The sequence below is a fragment of the Bufo bufo genome, chromosome 9 (genome assembly GCF_905171765.1).
Source record: "Bufo bufo chromosome 9, aBufBuf1.1, whole genome shotgun sequence".
Taxonomy (NCBI): domain Eukaryota; kingdom Metazoa; phylum Chordata; class Amphibia; order Anura; family Bufonidae; genus Bufo; species Bufo bufo.
In genome coordinates, this window is record NC_053397.1 from 175,509,602 (window position 1) to 175,529,066 (window position 19,465).

A 19,465-nucleotide genomic window follows, 5' to 3' on the forward strand; every position below is an offset into this window, starting at 1 on the left:
GTCCCCCAAGGAAATGGGCGAGAAAGGACACATCCCTTGAGCTGCCAATGAATAAGGAGATCTCTGGATCCATGTGAGGTACAGGGCTGGTTCTAGCTTTGTTAGAAAGAGGTTGTCGTGTGCTATATATCTGATTTTCATTTTTTACATCAATCATGGCATAGCCCCTGTTAAAGACTGGTTCCCCATAATCTGTTCACCACAGGATGTCCCACCACAGGATGTCCCATTGCTGGGACTGGCAGCGACTGGCTGTAATCTGCAAAGGTACTTTGCAGAAAGTGAAAGTGTTATATTCCTCTGCAGCACCACTATCGGAGAAATTAAGCATTACATGGTGGCAAGTGAAGTTGAAGGAAAATAAAGAAACGCTCAATGCAGCCATTTTCCTATCCAAATAATTATGGAGCTCCTGAACTTCCCTCTGTGAGCTCAGAATGACTTAAAGGGATTATCCCATGACTAATGTAAAAAATATAAATCAGACATTATATAGTACATGACAATCTTTCTAACAAAACTAGAACCAGCCCTGTACCTCACATGTTCCAGAGATCTCCACATTCATTGCTCTACTAGATTTATATGAAGCTGACAGATAAAGGGGAGTGTCCTTTCTGCTGCAGCTCAGGGGGCGTCTCTCAGCTCTCCCTATCACAGCTCAGGGGGCAGTTGAAGGATGAAACTGAGCATGTGCGGCCATCTCAGTAAGCAGGACAAAGAAATAAAAAAAAACAGCAGGTGGAGGCGTTATACAGATACATTTTATTGAAAAATCATTTTTAATTACAAGCAATTACAAAAGTATTCAGATCCAGGTGCTGGTTTGAAAACTGTAGAATTTTTTTCGTGGGACAACCCCTTTACCATGGGATTTGAAATTAGGTTTCCTAAACCAGACAAATGCAAAAATGCACAGGAGAACTTTGATTAACCTCCAAAAATACACACCTAGCATTATCCTGTAGAAAGTTACAAACCTGTGATGTTGTGCATGCTGCTCAGCATCTTCTGCCCCATAACGTTCTGCCTATAGACAGAGCAGCATACTCAACGCAAAAGTAATAGTCATCAAAACAGTCTTTCTAGAAGTCAATTATTGTCCTCAGACGCTCAGTGATTTTCTACGGTGTCCATCTTCCTGCATATGTAACACAAGACTAAAGAGCATGATTTCATATGACGTGTCATTTTATTGACAAAGGTCATCTGTATGTAGGATGGGTGGTTGCCAATTATTGAATATGAAGCAGAAAACCTTTGTGGCTCTGGATCAGAACAACGTTCTGAAATTCATCCGCCGTCTTTGGTGTGGAATTGGCTTTGACAACTGATGGTGCAGACTTTAAGAGGATGAAGGAATTTTTCTCCTCGCCGCTCAACTCCTTTATTTTCCTCTTGTAAATGACTGAATGGTCTGTAGAATTAGAGCTGTAAGAACCAAGAAACACATAAATTGAATATTCAGTGGAGATTCTGTTAAGCATTCAGAGGAGAACATCCATTAGCTATAAAATGGTAATGGGGGAATTTAAATGACCTGAATAATGAAGGAAGGAGAGCAATTACCTATTAGGTGGGTCTGAGTATGTGACAAAATGTATTACTAGGCATTGCACAAATTACAAAAGCAGCGGATTTAACTTTTTCAGGCATATTAGTGAGCGTCAGGAACAGTGAGCACTGCAAATACAAAAGTGTAATACCGCCATCAAGGGAAACTAGGCTGCGACAAATTATTAAAGGGCCATTCTGGCGACATCAGTTCTGACTCCAGTCTTATAATCCTGACCAGAGAAATGCTGCATGGCGGATAACGTATGAAAACACACTCTACTACTTCTATTCGGCTTCCTCAGAAACAATCTGCCGATCGATTGTGTTTGCTGAAGTTAACTTTTAGAGGAACAGGTTACATTCATAAGAAGGGATAGGAAGTGACAACAAGCTAACAACTAGTAACCTCCTACCACTAGTGGAAATGAAGAGCTCCTGAAGTGGGACAATAGATGAGGCAGATTTGATAAACCCGAAAGCACAAGGGGCAGATCAAGTCTGTTAAAGGGGTTTACCAGCAAATGATAGGTTAGGTCATCATTGTTAGATTATCAGGATCCGACTCCCAGCACCCCCGCGTTCAGCTGTTTCAAGGAGCTGCCCGCCGCTAGGGTTGCAGTAAACGATTATTTTAGAAATTGAGTATTCTAGCGATTATTTTTACGATTAATTAAGTAATCTAATAAGAAAAAATGAATTAATAGACTGTTTTCCTTTATAAAAACTCATAAGACCCCCTGCCATCAGTTCCCAACACCCTTTGTTCCCCCTGTGTGATCAGCCCAAGTGCATCAGTTCCCCCTAGTTCCATCAGCTCCACTATCCCACAGTGCCATCAGCTCTCCCCCACCCCAGTGCCATCAACTCTGTTCCCCCAGTGCCTTCAGCTCTCCCCCACCCCAGTGCCATCAGCTCCGTTCCCCCAGTGCCTTCAGCTCTCCCCCATCCCAGTGCCTTCAGTTCCACTCCCCCACCCCAGTGCCATCAGCTCTCCCCCACCCCAGTGCCATCAGCTCTCCCCCATCCCAGTGCCATCAGCTTCATTCCCCATCCCAGTGCCATCAGCTTCATTTCCCAGTGCCATCAGCTCTCCCCCACCCAGTGCCATCAGCTCCATTTCCCAGTGCCTTCAGTTCCACTCCCCCAGTGCCATCAGCTCATCCCCACCCCAGTGCCATCAGCTCCATTCCCCATCCCAGTGCCATCAGCTTCATTCCCCAGTGCCATCAGCTCTCCCCCACCCCAGTGCCATCAGCTCCATTCCCCAGTGCCATCAGCTCTCCCCCACCCCAGTGCCATCAGCTCCATTCCCCAGTGCCTTCAGTTCCACTCCCCCAGTGCCACCAGCTCATCCCCACCCCAGCGCCATCAGCTCAATATATCAACAGTTTAGATCAGTGTGGGTCTGAGTGCTGAGACCCCCACGATCCCTAGAACGAGGGGAGAGAAGCACTCACATATATCACACTCTCTCTCCTCACTGTTGAGGATAAAATCAAGATGGGCCTATAGACTTCTATGAAGCCTGAATACTCCCAGTATATGTAGAGTTCCCATTTAAAAGTTAATTAAAAGTGTTCAGACTCTTTAAAAAAAAAAAAAATGCCTTGGTTCACTGAACCATGTTTTTGAGCAGGAGTTGGACAACCCCATTGAGCTGATAGGATCAGACTACTGTTTAGATTACTGTACAGTCTATTTCTAGGTGTTTGTTATTAGTGAAGCTTTTGTGGTTTGATCCCGCTAATGTTGTCAGGGTCAGACTAGATCTAGACATGTCTGATCCTGTTTCCGCAGGCAGATAAGCGGCACCCCGGTTGTTTGGCAGCCATTTATTCCTCTTTGTATACTGAACTAAAGAGGCATGAATGTTCTCCTGACAACCAGCACTGTGCACAGGCAGCTTGTGTCAGGAGCCCTGGGAGAGTCAGCAGATCTGCATCATCATAGCTTACAGCTGACTAACATGAGTGCAATATGACAATGATGCAACAGCCCTCCTCCATGGAAGTCAATGGAAAGTCTGCCTCATGCCTTATCCACCTTCTGTGGGAGGTAAGTGACACCTTGTGACTCCAGGTGTCAGGCAGGTGCTACCGAGAGCACTGCTGAATGCAGCTGTCTGGTAGTCTGCAGTGCAGCTGGTGGGATACGTGGCAGATATAAACATTCCCAGCAATGGCTGATATTCTGGGAGAAGGAGACGCGGGCAGTAGTTACACTAATAACTAGCAGTCTGTTTGGTGACGTATGCGCTACAAGGAAGTCTCCTGCTGCTCCGATAAGCCGAGATCCACCATCACCAAGCGTCAGCTGTAGGCCGTCCCTTTACGTCACTTCCGGGTCACAGCAGCAGACCTGGTGACACGTGAGGCAAGATAGTGGTGCCCAGGAGCAGCTAGCAGGGGGCGGAAAGGTGAGTATTTTGCGGGCCAGCGGGAGACCACGGAGCAGGAGTAATAGCAAGCGCTTCACTCCCGCTCCGTGTTTATGTGACACAAACGAATCCTCGATGCAAAAAATTTGCATCAAGGATTTTTTTTGTCAAATTACTCGATTTAGTCGAGTACTCGTTGCAGCCCTAGGTGCCGCACTCCCTGTTTCTCTAGCGCAGCCAGCTCCCAGCGGCTTTTCTAGCACAGCACTGTACATAGTGCTTGGTATTGCAGCTCAGCCACATTCACGTCTATGGGGCTAAGCTGCAACTAGGCCATGTGACCGATGAACGAGACCTAGGAAGAGGCCGGTGCGCTCACGGAGCACCCAACCTATTCTAACAGCTGATCAGTGGGGGTCCCAGGTGTCGGACCCCTGCCGATCTGATATTGATGACCCAGCCTAAGGATCCTGGTGTGCCCAAGGCAAGGTTCTAGCTCACCTCCTTGTTTTTGAAGGTAACACAGCAGATGGCTTGGTGAATAAGATTTGTTTTTGGCAATTGTAGGAGCTGACAATCCTAAGCAGTGGGAAAAGCAGTGAAATCTAAACTAACTTTTTCGATGTCGAGAGCCAATTTGACTATTTGTGAATCTGTTAGGCTGAAAAAAGACCTACTAGGTTAGTTCATCTTATTATAATCCAAAGCTGATCCAGAGAAAGCCCAAAAAAACATGAGGCAGAAGACAATTTTCCTTACCTAAGGAAAATAAAAAAATCCTTCCCGACTCCAATCAGAATAAGGGTCCATTCACACGTCCACAAGTGTTTTGCGGTCCGCAAATCACGAACACCGGCCATGTGCGTTCCGCATTTTGCGGACCGCACATGGCCGTCACTTTAATAGAAATGCCTTTTCTTGTCAGTGTCTGCGGACAAGAATAGGACAAGTTCAATTTTTTGGGGAACAGAAGTGCGGATGCAGAACGGAAGTGCAGATGTGGACAGCACACTGTGTGCTGTCCACATCTTTTCCGGCCCCATTGAAAATGAATGGGTCCAGATCCGGATCCATTTTGCGGACGTGTGAATGGACCCTAACTCCCTGGATCAACGGCCCCTCTCTAGTAGCTATAGCCTGTAATATTATTACACACCAGAAATACATCCAGGCCCCTCTTGAACTATTTTAGTGAACTCCCCATCACCACCTCCTCGGGCAGAGAGTTCCATAGTCTCACTGCTCTTACCGTAAAGAATCCTCTTCTATGTTTGTGTACAAACCTTCTTTCCTCCAGACACAGAGGATGTCCCCTCGTCACAGTCCTGGGGATAAATAGATGATGGGGGAGATCTCTGTACTGACCCCTGATATATTTATACATAGTTATTAGATCTTCCTTTAGTCGTCTTTTTTTCCAAAGTGAATAACCCTAATTTTGATAATCTTTCTGGGTACTGTAGTCCACCCATTCCAACTATTACTTTAGTTGCTCTGTGAGTATAACCCTGATTTTTTAATTCTTTAAAATTTATGCTATTATCCAAATTTTGTAGAAGTCTCTTTTATTTTTCTGTGTGCATCCAAGGAATAGGCACAGCATCTCATCCTATGGGCAGCTGTGCCTGGTGCTACAGCCCAATCCCAATCAAGTGAATCACCACTACACTTGGGGACATGACACCAGTGAAACCACGGGGCCATGTCCATTCCCGGTCAGAAAAAAACAAGCCAGGGCCCGGAAGATCAAGGGGCCGGAGACAGCGCGCAGTACTGTACCAGTGGAGAGCAGGAAAGCATGAATCTTTCCATAGGTGACACAGGCTACTGGGCATCACCACGATTTTTATTAATTTTCTAAAGTAATACATGAGTCTAGATCGCCATTTCCTTCCTACTGCCAGCACTTAAAGGTGCTTGCATCTTCAAATTGCTCATGAACCTTAACCCTTTCAGGACTGGGCCATTTTGGCTTTTGCATTTCCCTTTTTCTGCCGGCCTTCCCGAAGCCATAACTTTTTTATTTTTCTGTTACATAATTGTATGAGGGCTTGTTTTTTTGTGGGATAATTGGATTTTGTACTTACCGTAAAATCCATTTCTCGTTTAATGCATTGGGGGACACAGGACCACGGGTATATGCCCAGCTACCACTAGGAGGCACTAGATATCAAAAAAGGTTGGCTTCGCCCAGGTGGTCTATACCCTCTCCACAGCACTAGGCTAATCAGTTTGTACCAATAGCAGTAGGAGAGAGAAAAAAAAGCGAAGAACCAACATGTCCTGGACCGTGGAAGGAAAAGAGAACAGCAGCCCGGTGACAGGAAGTAAAAACAAAGGGTGGGATCTGTGTCCCCCAATCCATTGAACGAGAAACGGATTTTACGGTAAGTACAAAATTCCAATTTTCTCGTTAATGGCATTGGGGGACACAGCACCATGGGACGTCCTAAAGCAGTCCTCGAGGATGGGATTGAAATCTCATGCAAAAAGAAGGGTGCACAGGTGCAAAAGAACCATGAGACCCAACAGGACCATGAAAGACCCTAGCATGAAATGGTTCCAAAGAAAAAAATGGGAGACCGTCAGGATCCCAAGGACAGGTGCCTGGGAAACAAGGCCTGCAAGAAGGAACAAAGGGAAACACCCAGCTCCACCCAAGGTGGGAAAAAATAAATAAAGTGCTAGAGGATAAAGGGACAGGGCCAGATGTCCTGCGCGAGACTCAAGAGTGTACTAGAGAGCCCGAGGAAGGATCTAGAAGAACCAGGGCTCCCCCTGAGAAAACAGGAGAGTAGCACAGCAACGTCTGTTGGTAGCGACCTAGCGCTCTGCATATGGAAGGATGTAAGTTGGAAACAACCTAGCGCTCTGCATAGATAAGGAAGCTCCAGGAGGAGAAGCCCTAAGTGGACAGACCCAACAAGAAAAAATAGACTATGAGGGTGCCTGGCAGGAGATAAAATGCCTGGAAAAAGGACGGAAGCAGTCCTCAACTAAAGACTAAAACTTTAAGTTGTCTCAGACCAAAACACGGCCTGTCCGTGGCCAACCACATGTAAAGGCCAGGGTAGAGAGGAAACAAAGAAGCACTGGAGGCTAAACGCTTGAGAGAAATCATAAAGACTCACAAGGGAAGGGAGCGAGCCTCCTTCCACAGCAAGGAAGGGGGGAAAGAGAAACACGCTATGAGAAGGTGGAAACCTCTTCCTGCCATAGAGAAAACAGCCAACCCCCAGAGGAGGGGGGTCTTAGGTAATGGTCAGGAGAAGGAAAGTAAAGACCTGCTTCCCATACAGAGGAGGCGAGGAACAAGCCTCTGGAAGACATAATATCGCTGTGAAATGTAAGACCAGAGCAATCCATGGCCACATAAAGTCACAGGGAAAAAAGGAACCAGTTGCAGGCCCTGGTAATACAAGCGGAGACCCACTGGTCTGAGAGATATTGGAGTAGAAGGAGAGGACTCCAAACAGCCTAAGGAGGAACAGTTCTCCAACGAGGGAAAGCTCCGTTCCAAAAGTGACCAATACGATGTAAACTACAAACCATAGCACTAAACAACTAGGTACCAGGTACTTGACCTGGGGGGATGGGAAGAGAGGTTACAATCTCAAGAAGGCAACAACCTAGGAGGGAAAAGGACCAAACCGGGCCCAAATAAGCAGCTGTCATACAGAGCCTGAGTGATCAAAATGCCATGGGTAGCTTCCCCAGAAGGGAGCGGCCAGCTAGATGGTCTAAGAAAGAGTGGGGTCAGGGACTCCAAGCAGGATTACCCAGAGAGGGGCTCAAGAAGGGTCCAAAGAACCAGACCACCTAAGAACAACAATAGCCAGAAAACCAAGGAATCAACATCGGCCATGGGTGACCAACCATCCCAAGTATAGTGACCAGCCAACTGTATAACACTGTCCCAGAAGGGGCAAGTACAGCAGCCTGGATCTGGTAAAATAATCGCCAATCATCCATATGTCAGAAAGGATGCAGAAGTCCGCAGGGGAAGCCGGGAGAGACTACACTGACATGTAGAAACCAGCTACCAGCAGAGCACAATGAAACCCCCAAGGAAGTGGGAAGAAACGGACAGGTGCAGACAACGGAAAGGCCCAAGGGAACGGCCCTAGTGTCATGTAGCACAACTAATCAGAAAACATAAGGGAGTACCAAGAACACCCAGACCATGGAAGAGGTACGGGACCCTGTCTGATACCAGAGCAAGCCGCGGAAAAGACCACCCACCGGCACGTGTGTGGCACTCACTAGTCCTGTCACAGCCATATCAGAGAGGACGTCCAGTGAAGACGCTTGTCATTGACCACCGAGAAGGATTCTGTATGGTGGAGAACATCCGGCGATGACCCAAAACTGTAGTAGCGGCTGGTGCTCACAACGCTGCTGTCACGAGGGTATCTAGAGCCACGTCTGACTCCGTTATACCCGGGGTCAGGAGGTCGCAGCGGGTGGCTGCGCGCTCTATATCTAAAGATCACGTTGTTTCTTAGTGATTGTTTTCTGTGTTTGCCTTGCTATCCTTTTTGTCTCAATCAGGGATCCGTAGCTTCTCCTCCTCAGCTGATTCTTGTCTGCCACTCCCAACCTCCTTATATTCTCCCCTCACACTTCTCTAGTTGCCAGTTATAGAGCTTCCTGCCTGGACATCTATACTGACCCACTGGAGTTGTGAATCCTGGTTGTCGTTCCAGAGTGCTACCCTCCGGATCCCTGTTGGGCTTCTTGTTGTCTCCTGTTGTCGCCCACCTGGGATTATATGTTGAGTTTGTATTGTCTGTCCTTCCCTTGGTGTTTTCCTTTAGAGCTAGTGGTGCGGACTAGTGTTCCCACCGCCCTGTTCACTATCTAGGGCTCAGCTTAGGGAAAGCCAGGGCTTTAGGCACGTGATCGGCGTACGGGTGAGGAACCCGTCTAGGGACGTCAGGGCAGCCAGGTGCCAGCCGCTAGGTGAGTCAGGGGTCACCACCTTCCCTCTCACTTGGTCAGGGCCTTCCTTGTTCCCTCCCTCTGTGTCACGTATGTGATAGTCACGCCGACCGTGATAGCTGCGTACTCTTGCAGGAAAGAACATCCAGTGGTGATCCCTGTACTCTGCCAGGACTGTGCCATGTAACTGTGAAAAGAAAGCAGAGGAGCAGTAATAACAACGCGAGTACTCCATCATGAAATGGGGTAACGTGGCTGTGCGGCATGCAGTAGTACTTTACAGGGTTGACAAAGAACAATCCTGGCATGCCAGCCAACAACCTCCTAACGGAGGGAGAGCAGTTGTTTGGTGCATAACAGGACTGGGAAGTCTTGTTAAATAGTGCGTCAGGCAATTAAGTAAAAATCATTCCTAGTACAGAGGCAAAGAGAAGACTAGAGGGCCTGGTTCAGGAGGAACTGCACCTGGTGTCGGATCTGAACAGGCCAGCCATATACTGAAACTAACAAGGCAACTCTACTCTGCCCAGGAAGGGGGGAGACATATGGCTACCAGGTATACCATGTATGCTAGAAGCAGAACAGTGATGAATACAGCATCAGGAGATGGAAACATCACTCCACGTGAATAGGGGGCCACATGATTGCCTTTCACAGATCAGAGCCAGGGAAGGGAGGGATATGCCCAGTAATGCAGAAGCCGTATGGGCCGCAGATTGTACCAATAGGGCATAGCTCTTGAAAATACTGCAAACACTCCGCCTATAATAGTAGTAATGTGGCTGCATGGAGCTTATTATAATGAGAGTGGAACATAGCTACAGCATTTGGAAATGCTACAGTATATGGAGGCCGTACAGGTACTCTACCTAATAGGGGAGAAATATGGCTGTGTAGTGCAGACTTAAAACCAGACAGGTGTAAAGGGTACAGCATCTGGAGATGGCACAGGAACTCCACGTCAGAGGGGAGCGATATTTGCGTGGTACGCACTAGAACCAGAGAGGTGAAATAGCTACTGTATTAGAAGAGGGCCTCTATACCTCGCCTGGTAAGGGAGAAATAGGGCTGCATGGTGCACAATAGAACCAGAGAGGTGTAACGGCTACAGCAAATCTGGAGATGGTACAGGTACTCTACCTCTAAAGGGAGCAATGTGGCTGCTTGGTGCACACTAGAACCAGGCATAAGAAATGGCTACAGTCTCAGGAGATGGAGCACCAGAGAACCAGACAGGTGTAATAACTACAGCCTCAGGAGATGGAGCACCAGAGAGACAAACAGGTGTAATGACTACAGCCTCAGGAGATGGAGCACCAGAGAACCAGACAGGTGTAATAACTACAGCCTCAGGAGATGGTACAGGTACTCTACCTCTAAAGAGAGCAATGTGGCTGCTTGGTGCACACTAGAACCAGGGATAAGAAATGGCTACAGTCTCAGGAGATGGAGCACCAGAGAACCAGACAGGTGTAATAACTACAGCCTCAGGAGATGGAGCACCAGAGAGCCAGACAGGTGTAATAACTACAGCCTCAGGAGATGGAGCACCAGAGAACCAGACAGGTGTAATGACTACAGCCTCAGGAGATGGAGCACCAGAGAACCAAACAGGTGTAAAATAACTACAGCCTCAGGAGATGGAGCACCAGAGAACCAGACAGGTGTAATGACTACAGCATCTGGAGATGGTACAGGTACTCTACCTCTAAAGGGAGCAATGTGGCTGCTTGGTGCACACTAGAACCAGGGATAAGAAATGGCTACAGCCTCAGGAGATGGAGCACCAGAGAGCCAGACAGGTGTAATGACTACAGCCTCAGGAGTTGGAGCACCAGAGAGTAATGTAGCTGCTCGGATACGGCTGCATAGTGTACTGTAATGGCTCCAGGCACTCACTCTGGTGAACCAGGGCTCCCTCTGTATATATGGTTGCGTGTCGCACGCTAGCACCAGAATGGCTGTTTTGGCTACAGCGCCTGGCAGGAACACTCTCCGACTAGGAGGGTGTGTAGAATATAGCCACTGGTACAGAGAAATAGCTGCAGTGCTGGGTACAGCATTTGGCAGTGGTACAAGTCCCCCCCTGTTAAGGGGAAGGCGTACGTACCTGGGACACCACGTGTGCCGGCATGCTAACCACATGGCGGGCTGACTTACCTTGTGCAGCCAGGGGAGCGCCATCCGAAAGTCCACTAGAGGGGATAACAACCCTGGAGGAGAGAGGTTCCTCAGTGGACATTTGTCTTTAACCACCCAGAGATAATCTGTATGGTAAAAGACCGCCTGATGCTCTGCTACCGAGAGAGAATCTGAGCAGAGGTGTCCCCCGAGGCAGCGGATGGAATAGCAGGGAAGTGTTTGTCACCAGCCTCAAACTTGTCCTGGGAGTGACCTGAGGATGCCGAGGAGGAGCGGGACATGGTTGTGACAACCCGAGGTCGTCTGCGGGACCTAGCAGAGAGAGTGCCCCATCCGCGGAAGGGTCCCTGGGAGGGCAGAGGTGGCCGCAATCTTTGGTCAGGCAGTCGGTGCAGCGACTCTGCCATAGACTGGGAGAGTCAGACAGGATTCCCTATGGCTTGGGACAGGGAAGAGGCCCAGTCAGGGGAGACCGACAGAGAAGTAGGTGAGGGCGTCATGAGAGGGCGCGTGGCAACCCTTTATCGCAACGGGCGCACCCAAATACATGCGACCCGAGGGGGGCTGGGAATGGGAGTCCTCAGAAAGAGGACAAGAGGCCTGAGAGGGAGCCTGAAAAAGAAAGCAGTCAGCCAAAGGCTGTCTACTGGATCCGCCTGCTGGCAAGATGGGGGCTATTTCTTCTAGAAAACAGCACCCACAGTGTTAAAGCCCGCGCTTGGCTGGCATAGAAGGTGGGGGAACCCCTCCAGAAGCCGAGAGGAGCGGGGAGGGGCCAGCAAAAGCCTGGGAAGGGAGAGAACGCAGCCTAGGAGTGGTGGAAGCCAGGGCCTCGATTAATGAGGTGGCCGGAAACGCGGGAGACCGAGGGCCCTCCGGAATGAACAAAAAAAAGCAAAACAAAAAACGGTTAGGGGGCTCCTGAGGAGGAGCGACGCTCAGGGAGGGGAAAAGCAGGGCAAAAGAAGCACCAGGGGCCTGGGGGCGGGCCGGAGAAAACGCTGCCTAGTCCCGGCAGAAGCCAGAGACTAAAGTAGATGGGAGGCCGGGGAGTGAAGGGGGGAAGGCCGCAAAGGAAGCGGGGTAACCAGGGAGAGAAAAGGACCCCGGGGGGGAGAATGGAGGGAGGGGAAGAGAGAAAGGCCCCCCCCCCCCTCCCAGAGGGAGAAATACCTCCCTGCCTGGGGGAGAAGGGGTTAAAGAAGGGGGAGTAGCACCCCGGACCCCCGACAAAGTGGATCCCATCCCCAGCCACGACAGGGGACCCAACACGGGACCCCCACTAATTCTGGGACAGGGACGCAGGGGAAATACTCACCGTCCGATGTCTTCAGGCGCCGCAGGGTCACCCCATTGGCAGACTCAACACGGGGACCGTGGGAATACCGGCATGCCACTGCGGATGCAGTCAATGGGGACTGGGTGACCTGAAACAGCAGAAGCCCAGCAGCTATGGTGCCCACTGCGCTCGCCAGTGGGAGCCATTTTTAAAGAATGGACTTCCGCCGTACATGTACAGCGACAGTCTTGAAGGGGTAATACCTGGGCAAGCAGTGCAATAATCGATCTGTAAGTCATGAATGTCCCCTGGGGGATGATGGGAACTTACGTAAAGTCTTTCCCTCTCAGCTTCCGGTACGTCTCATGGTTCATGTTATGGCAGGGAATAGCATTGTCAGTCCATTTCAAGCTGTGATCTTTAAGTTCTCCTGGAATAAAACCAATGCCGTTGATCCCCATTTTGCTTCCATTACTTCCCGACTTTGGTATTACGGCCAATGCTGGCATGGGCTACAAAAAATAAGAAATACATTTTAGGAGGTCTAACCATTTAACCACAGGCACAAAAAATATTTTTTTCTTAAAAACAGTACATAAAATACATGGAAGGGAATGAGTTAATTATTAGGACATGTCAGACAAAGATGCTGTGGTGCTCAAAACTAGTTTATTTCTAAATATTTCAGTAGTTTCCACAGATGGAATCCCATAGGTTAGCTAAACCATTAAAATGTGCTTTAAATAAAGGAAAACAAGCATGGCCTGGTTATAACCAGACCATGAATATGTCCTAAACCATATGATGAATAGTTCCATGGGTGCACATGAAGTGGTGGGACTGTCAATTACCTCTAACATTCAAAACAGCCTAAAAGGTGTATTCTGGTGGTTACAAGTTATCCTCTATCCAGAGGATGCGGGATAACTACTAGATTGGTGGGGGTCCTACTGCTGGGACCCCACCGATCACTAGAAAGGGGACGCCACACCCCTCAAAACTCCCCAAAATGAACGAAGCGGCAGGTTGAGCATGCACACCGCTGCTCCATTCATCTCAATGGGAGTTCTGGAGATAGCGCTCGGATAGAGAATAACAAGTAACAACGGGAATACCTCTTTAACCCTTTCAACCCCAAGCTAGTTTTCACCTTCCTGCCCAGGCCATTTTTTGCAAATCTGACATGTCACTTTATGTGGTGATAACTTTAAAACGCTTTTACTTATCCAGGCCGTTCTGAGATTGTTTTCTCGTCACATATTGTACTTCATGACACTGGTAAAAGGAGATTTTTTGTGAAACTCATCTGTAAAATCTTTTTCTCGTCTTTTCCATTGAGGGGACACAGACCATGGGTATAGCCTAGGTCAGTGATGGTGAGCCTTTTAGAGGCCGAGTGCCCAAACTGCAACCCAAAACCCACTTATTTATCACAAAGTACCAACACAGCCATTTAACCTGAATACTACAGTCCAGTACAGTATATATTCTATGTACTGTATCATTTAGCTATAATAACCTGCGCTGCCTGTGTTGTGTGCCATTCATAGTGTGCCCTTCACTGATGAATGGCAGGAAAAGTCTAAGGTATATTGGTACACCATGGATTTTGTCCATAGCTTGGGTGCCCACAGAGAGGGCTCTGAGTGCCACCTCTAGCACCCGTGCCATAGGTTCGCCACCACTGGCCTAGGTCATTACTAGGAGGAGACACTATGCAAATAAAAAAAGAGAGCTCCTCCTCCACGGGCTATACCCCCATGCTCCACCAGGGGGACCCTAGTGCGTGCAAAAGCAGCAGGAGAAGGAGGCAAAAAAAATAGAGACCAGAACAAAGGAATACCGCCATCGGACCCGTTAACCATGAGGTCTCGAAGAACTGAACCAACCCCTCCTGCAACAGGCAAGAATGGGTGGGAGCTGTGTCCCCCAATAGAAAAGATGAGAAAAAGATTTTACAGGTGAGTTTCACAAAAAAAAATCTCCTTTTCTCGCACATTCCATTGGGGAACACAGACCATGGGACGTCCCAGAGCAGTCCATGGGGTGGGAAAAAGATCAGCACCTCCAGGGGGAAACGCCCAACGGTCAAACAGGAATCACCGCCTGCAATACCTTGCGCCCAACGGCAGCATCAGCCGATGCCAAAGAGTGCAGTTGGTAAAACTTTGTAAAGGTATGTAAAGGCGACCAGGTGGCCACCTTACAAATTTGAGATGCCGAGGCGCGATTACGCCTAGCCCAGGAGGCCCCCACCGCCCTGGTGAAGTGCGCGGTAACCCCAGCTGGGAGAACCCTGCCACGGGAACGATAGGCAGAGGCAATAGCCGACCGAATCCACCAAGCCACGGAAACCTTGGAAGCCGCCAGACCCTTACGAGGCCCCTCCGGAATCACGAAAAAGGGAGTCCGAACGGCGGAAGGGGGCAGCAACCGAAAGGTACACCCGCAGAGCACGGACAACGTCCAGGGAATGGAGAGCGCGCTCCTTGAGGTTCGCCAGGGATGGGCAAAAAGAGGGCAGGACTATATCCTCATTAAGGTGGAAGGCGGAGACCACCTTGGGGAAAAAGGAAGGGACTGGGTGTAGCACCGCCTTATCCCGGTGGAAGACCAAAAAGGGCTCCCTAGAGGAAAGAGCGGCCAGCTCCGACACCACCTGATCGAGGTGATGGCCACCAAAAAGACCACCTTCCAGATGAGAAAACTCAAGGAAACCTCCCTCAGAGGCTCAAAGGGAGCCGCATGGGGGAAAGACAGAACCAAATTGAGATCCCAGGGGGGCAGGGGAGGAACATACGGAGGAACCGAATGCGCCCACCCCCTGTAGGAAGGTCCTCACAGGACCGAGCAGAGTCAGGGATCGCTGAAAGAAGATGGCTAGAGCAGAGACCTAACCTTTCAGGGAGCTCAGGGACATTCCCATCTCAAAGCCTGACTGGAGAAAGGAGAGGACCACCGGAACAGAGAAACGAAGGGGAAAAACGCCTAGCTTCTCACAAAAGGCAAGAAAGGCCTTCCAGGTACGATAGTATATCCGGGAGGATGCTGGTTTTCTGGCCTTGATCATGGTCTTCACAACGGAGTCCGAGAAAACCCTCTTCTTCAGGATGGCGGTCTCAACAGCCACGTCGTTAAATGAAGAGACCGCAAATTCTGGTGGAAGAGCGGTCCTTGAGACAGTAGGTCCTCCCTGAGAGGAAGAGGCCACGGAACGTCTGCCAGCATCCGAGTGACATCCGAAAACCAGGCGTGGCGAGGCCAATCGGGGGCGATGAGAATGGTCGGAATCCCTTCCGTCGGGATCTTGCGAAGGACCTTTGGGAGTAGAGGCAGTGGTGGAAAGACATAGAGGAGGGGGAAGTCTTGCCACGGAGACACCAGCGCGTCCACCCCGTACGCCTCTGGATCCCGAGCACGGGCCAGGAACGTGGGAACCTTGTTGTTGAGCCTGGACGCCATCAAGTCCACGTCCGGGTGGCCCCAACGGCGACAGACGTCCTCGAATACATCCGGATGTAGAGACTACTCTCCCGGATCCACTGTGTTGCGACTGAGAAAGTCTGCCTTCCAATTGTCGACCCCTGGGATGTACACTGCCGACAATACTGGAACATGAGTCTCCGCCAGCTGGAGGATCCTTTCCACCTCCTGCATCACCGTCCGGCTGTGGGTCCCGCCCTGATGGTTGATGTAAGCCACGGCTGTGGCATTGTCCGACTGGACCCTTACCGGGTGACCTGCTAGGAGAGGAGTCCAATGAGAAAGGGAGAGGAAAATTGCTCTGAGCTCCAGCACGTTGATCGGAAAGCAGGCTTCCGCCGCCGACCAAACCCCCTGAATCGTCTGGGCCTGGAGAACGCCACCCCAACCCATGAGACTGGCGTGGGTGGTGATGACCGTCCAGGAGATCGGAAGGAAGGACCTCCCTGAAGTCAGGTTCTGAGGGGACAGCCACCAGGGGAGTTCTACACGAACCCGAGGAGGCAGGCGGACCTGAGAGTCCAGACCACGCGATGTCCTGTCCCAAAAGGACAGGATCGCCCGCTGCAGAGGCCGAGTGTGAAACTGGAGGAGGCCACCATAAGCCCCAGAACCTTCATGCACTCCCGGATGGAGAGACGTCGGGAGTGCAGGAGGCGAGACACAGACTCCTGTATCCGAGAGGACTTGGGATCCGGAAGGAATATCCGAGCTGCCGTGGTGTCCATAATCATCCCCAGGAAGGTCACTCTCTGGGAAGGATGAAGAGAGGACTTCTGGAAATTGATCAGCCAGCCGAACTGTTCCAGAGTCTGAACAGTGATTCGGACGCTGTCCTTGGCCTGGGGTAGGGAGGGAGCCTTTATCAGTATGTCGTCCAGGTAAGTCAACAGAGATATGCCTCTGGTACGGAGAAGCGCCAAGAGCGGCGCCAAGATCTTTGTGAATACCCGAGGGGCTGTCGCCAGCCCAAAGGGAAGGGCAACAAACTGGTAATGATGTCCACCAACAGCGAAGCGCAGGAATCTGTGGTGAGATTCTGTGATAGGGACATGCAGATAGGCGTATTGGATGTCCACAGACGCGAGGAACTCCCCTGGAAGAAGAGAAGCAATAACGGAGCGGAGGGATTCCACCTGTTTAATAGCTTCAGGTCTAGGACCGGACGCACCGATCCCTCCTTCTTTGGCACAACGAATAGGTTGGAGTAGAAACCTGCGCCTTGTTCCTCTAGGCTAGGGGGACTGGGGCAATCACTCCCTTGTCCAAAAGGGAAGAGACCGATTGCTAAAGGGCCGAGGCCCGGACCGGATCCCCCGGAACCCAAGAAGGGAAGAAAAGTTCCGGAGGCCTGGAAGCGAATTCTATTTTGTAACCGGAGGTTACAATTTCCAGGGCCCAGGCGTCCCGGATGTGAGCTCTCTAAACCTGCTGGAAGGAGAGCAGTCGGCCCCCCACCGCAAGAGGTGGGGGCGCCCCTTCAGGAAGAAGGACTGCTTGGGAGCCGCGGGGCGGGCTGATTGTGTCCGCGGGCGCCAGGAAGGTTGGGGCTTAAAGGCAGGCTTCTTGCGGGAGTCCTGAGAGCCACCCGGGAAAAGGGCCGCCGCAGACCTGGAAGAGGAGAAGCGACGAAAGGACTGGTTCCTAGAACCGGAGGACCGAGCTCCAAAGGTGCGCTTGGATCTAGATCGGGGCAGGTTGGTGCTCTTGCCTCCCGTCGCGTCCGAGATAATCTCGTCCAGCTTAGCACCAAAAAGCCTGGAACCCGCAAAGAGGAGGTTAGTGAGGGAACGCTTAGAGGAAGCGTCAGCGTCCCAAACCTTAAACCAGACCTCTCTGCGCTGCGTGACCGAGAGGGCCGAAACACGCGCAAAGAGAATGCTAACATCCAAGGAAGCTTCACAGAGGAACTTCGTCGCCTGAGACATCTGGAGGACCAAGTTCAAGGTGTCCGCAGAGGCATCCTGCTCCGCGAGGTCCTGATGGTGGCGCTGCAACCATACCGAAAGCGCTCTGGCTACCCAGGCCGAGGCGAAAGCGGGCCGCAGGCCTGTGCCTGCCAGAGTGAAGATGGCTTTGGAAAGAGAATCCAAACGCCTGTCAACCGAGTCCCGTAGGGAGGAACCGTCCAAGACAGGTATGGCCGTATTCTTAGCCAATCTGGCCACCGGTGGGTCGACCTTAGGAGGGGAAGACCACTGCTGCATATTTTCTGCCGGAAATGGATAAAGAGTATCCATGCGTTTTGTGGCAGAAAATCGGTGATTAGGGCGGTCCCAGGCCTTAGAAAGGACCTTGGCGAATTCGCCATGAATGGGGAATACAACCGCTTCTGGTTTCCTAGAATGGAAAAGAGGGAATTCCTGGCTACTAGTGGAAGGAGATTCCCCCTGGATATCAAAGGTGTCCCGGACCGCAGCCACCAAGTCTGCCACCATGGTGGACAGCTTGGGCGAGGGTTCCAGCTCTGTGTCCTCATCCGAGCTGGATCGTTCCCCTTCAGACCTATGGTCCCTGCGAGGAGGGGAAGTGTCTGAACGCGCCTCCAGGCGAGGAGGGGATGCAGAGTCATCCGAGGAGGGATGCTGCTGCGTACGCTGCCTCTTAGCGGTCGAGCGTCCTCTGTGGGAACCACTGGGAGGTGGAGTGGTGTTAGCCACAGGATCCGTGGTCGCCATGCGTTCCATAAAGGCCATGGCAGCATGAGAGACTTGGGCTAAATCAGCGGCTGCCCTAGATATGGCAGAGGCCCAGGCGGGTTCCGCGGGCTCCGAAGGGGGCGGAAAGGACTGGGCTGAGTGAGAGGAGGGGGAGGGTGATCCTGTCCAGAGGCAAGGCAAGGGTCACAGGATCCAGTGACCGATAGTGGCAAACAGCAGACCTTACATGACCGCAGTGGGGCCTGAAGAGCCGCCTTGGAGGATTTTTGGGGGGCCCTAGGTTTTGGCATGATGGCGACAATCCCCAAAAAAGGAAAAGGTCAGGGTCTCCTACCGTTCCTGCAGCAAGCTGAGGGTTAAACAAACTGTCCTACCGCGACCAGTGAGGAGCAGCCACGGGTGGAGAAGCGCTGAGACAGAATGGAAGCGCCGGAGCTGAAGAAATAGGGCTCCACCCACCAATCGCGTCAAGGATGAAAAAACAGCCCCGGCGCCAAAAACGGCGTGGCAGGTGTTAAGGATAGTGCCGAGCGGCCGCCGGAGGGGTAGGAGAACTGAGCGGCACAGGCAGTGTACTGCTGTGGGAGGAGGCCGAGGAAGCTGCTGCTTAAGAACGATTGCCCCAAGACAGGAATCCTTCCCCCTTCCAACACCACTCACCCAAGCGGGCCCTAAGTGTCACACAGGGAGACAGAGGGAGGGCAGGGGGTTCTGCAGGAGTGCAGCATATACTTATCTGCATCCTGCAGTCTTCACCCTCTGCTCCACACCAGCGGGGTTCACCTCTTCAGTCAGCTGGCCCAAGGAGTGGCAGTGATCTGGAAGGAGGGCAGGAGTAGGTGGCCCCGGATCTGGTAGGCCGCCGGAGCTGCAGGTCGAGCCCGGTTCCACTTATCTTCTTGGAGGTAGCCGGGGACGCCAATTCGACCCCGGCGCTCGCTCCACTGAGAGACCAGGGAAGCAAAATCCGACCCTGTGTCCTCTTGCTGAAAAAAATAAACAATAGTAGAGAGTCTTCAGGGACAA

At 51.0% G+C, this 19,465-nt stretch overlaps 1 protein-coding gene across 1 annotated transcript in view; it reads right to left on the reverse strand.

Moving 5' to 3' along the window:
• Window positions 1-813: 813 nt before the first annotated feature.
• Window positions 814-19,465, reverse strand: part of CFAP92 (cilia and flagella associated protein 92 (putative)) — a 135,372-nt gene continuing 116,720 nt past the window's right edge. Inside the window, exons 18-19 of the mRNA XM_040408789.1 lie at window positions 12,627-12,808; window positions 814-1,431 (exon numbers count right to left, since the gene is read on the reverse strand). Of these exons, the coding sequence (XP_040264723.1) occupies window positions 1,236-1,431; window positions 12,627-12,808 (378 nt within the window). The 3' untranslated portion in view covers window positions 814-1,235. The remainder of the gene's footprint in view (window positions 1,432-12,626; window positions 12,809-19,465) is intronic.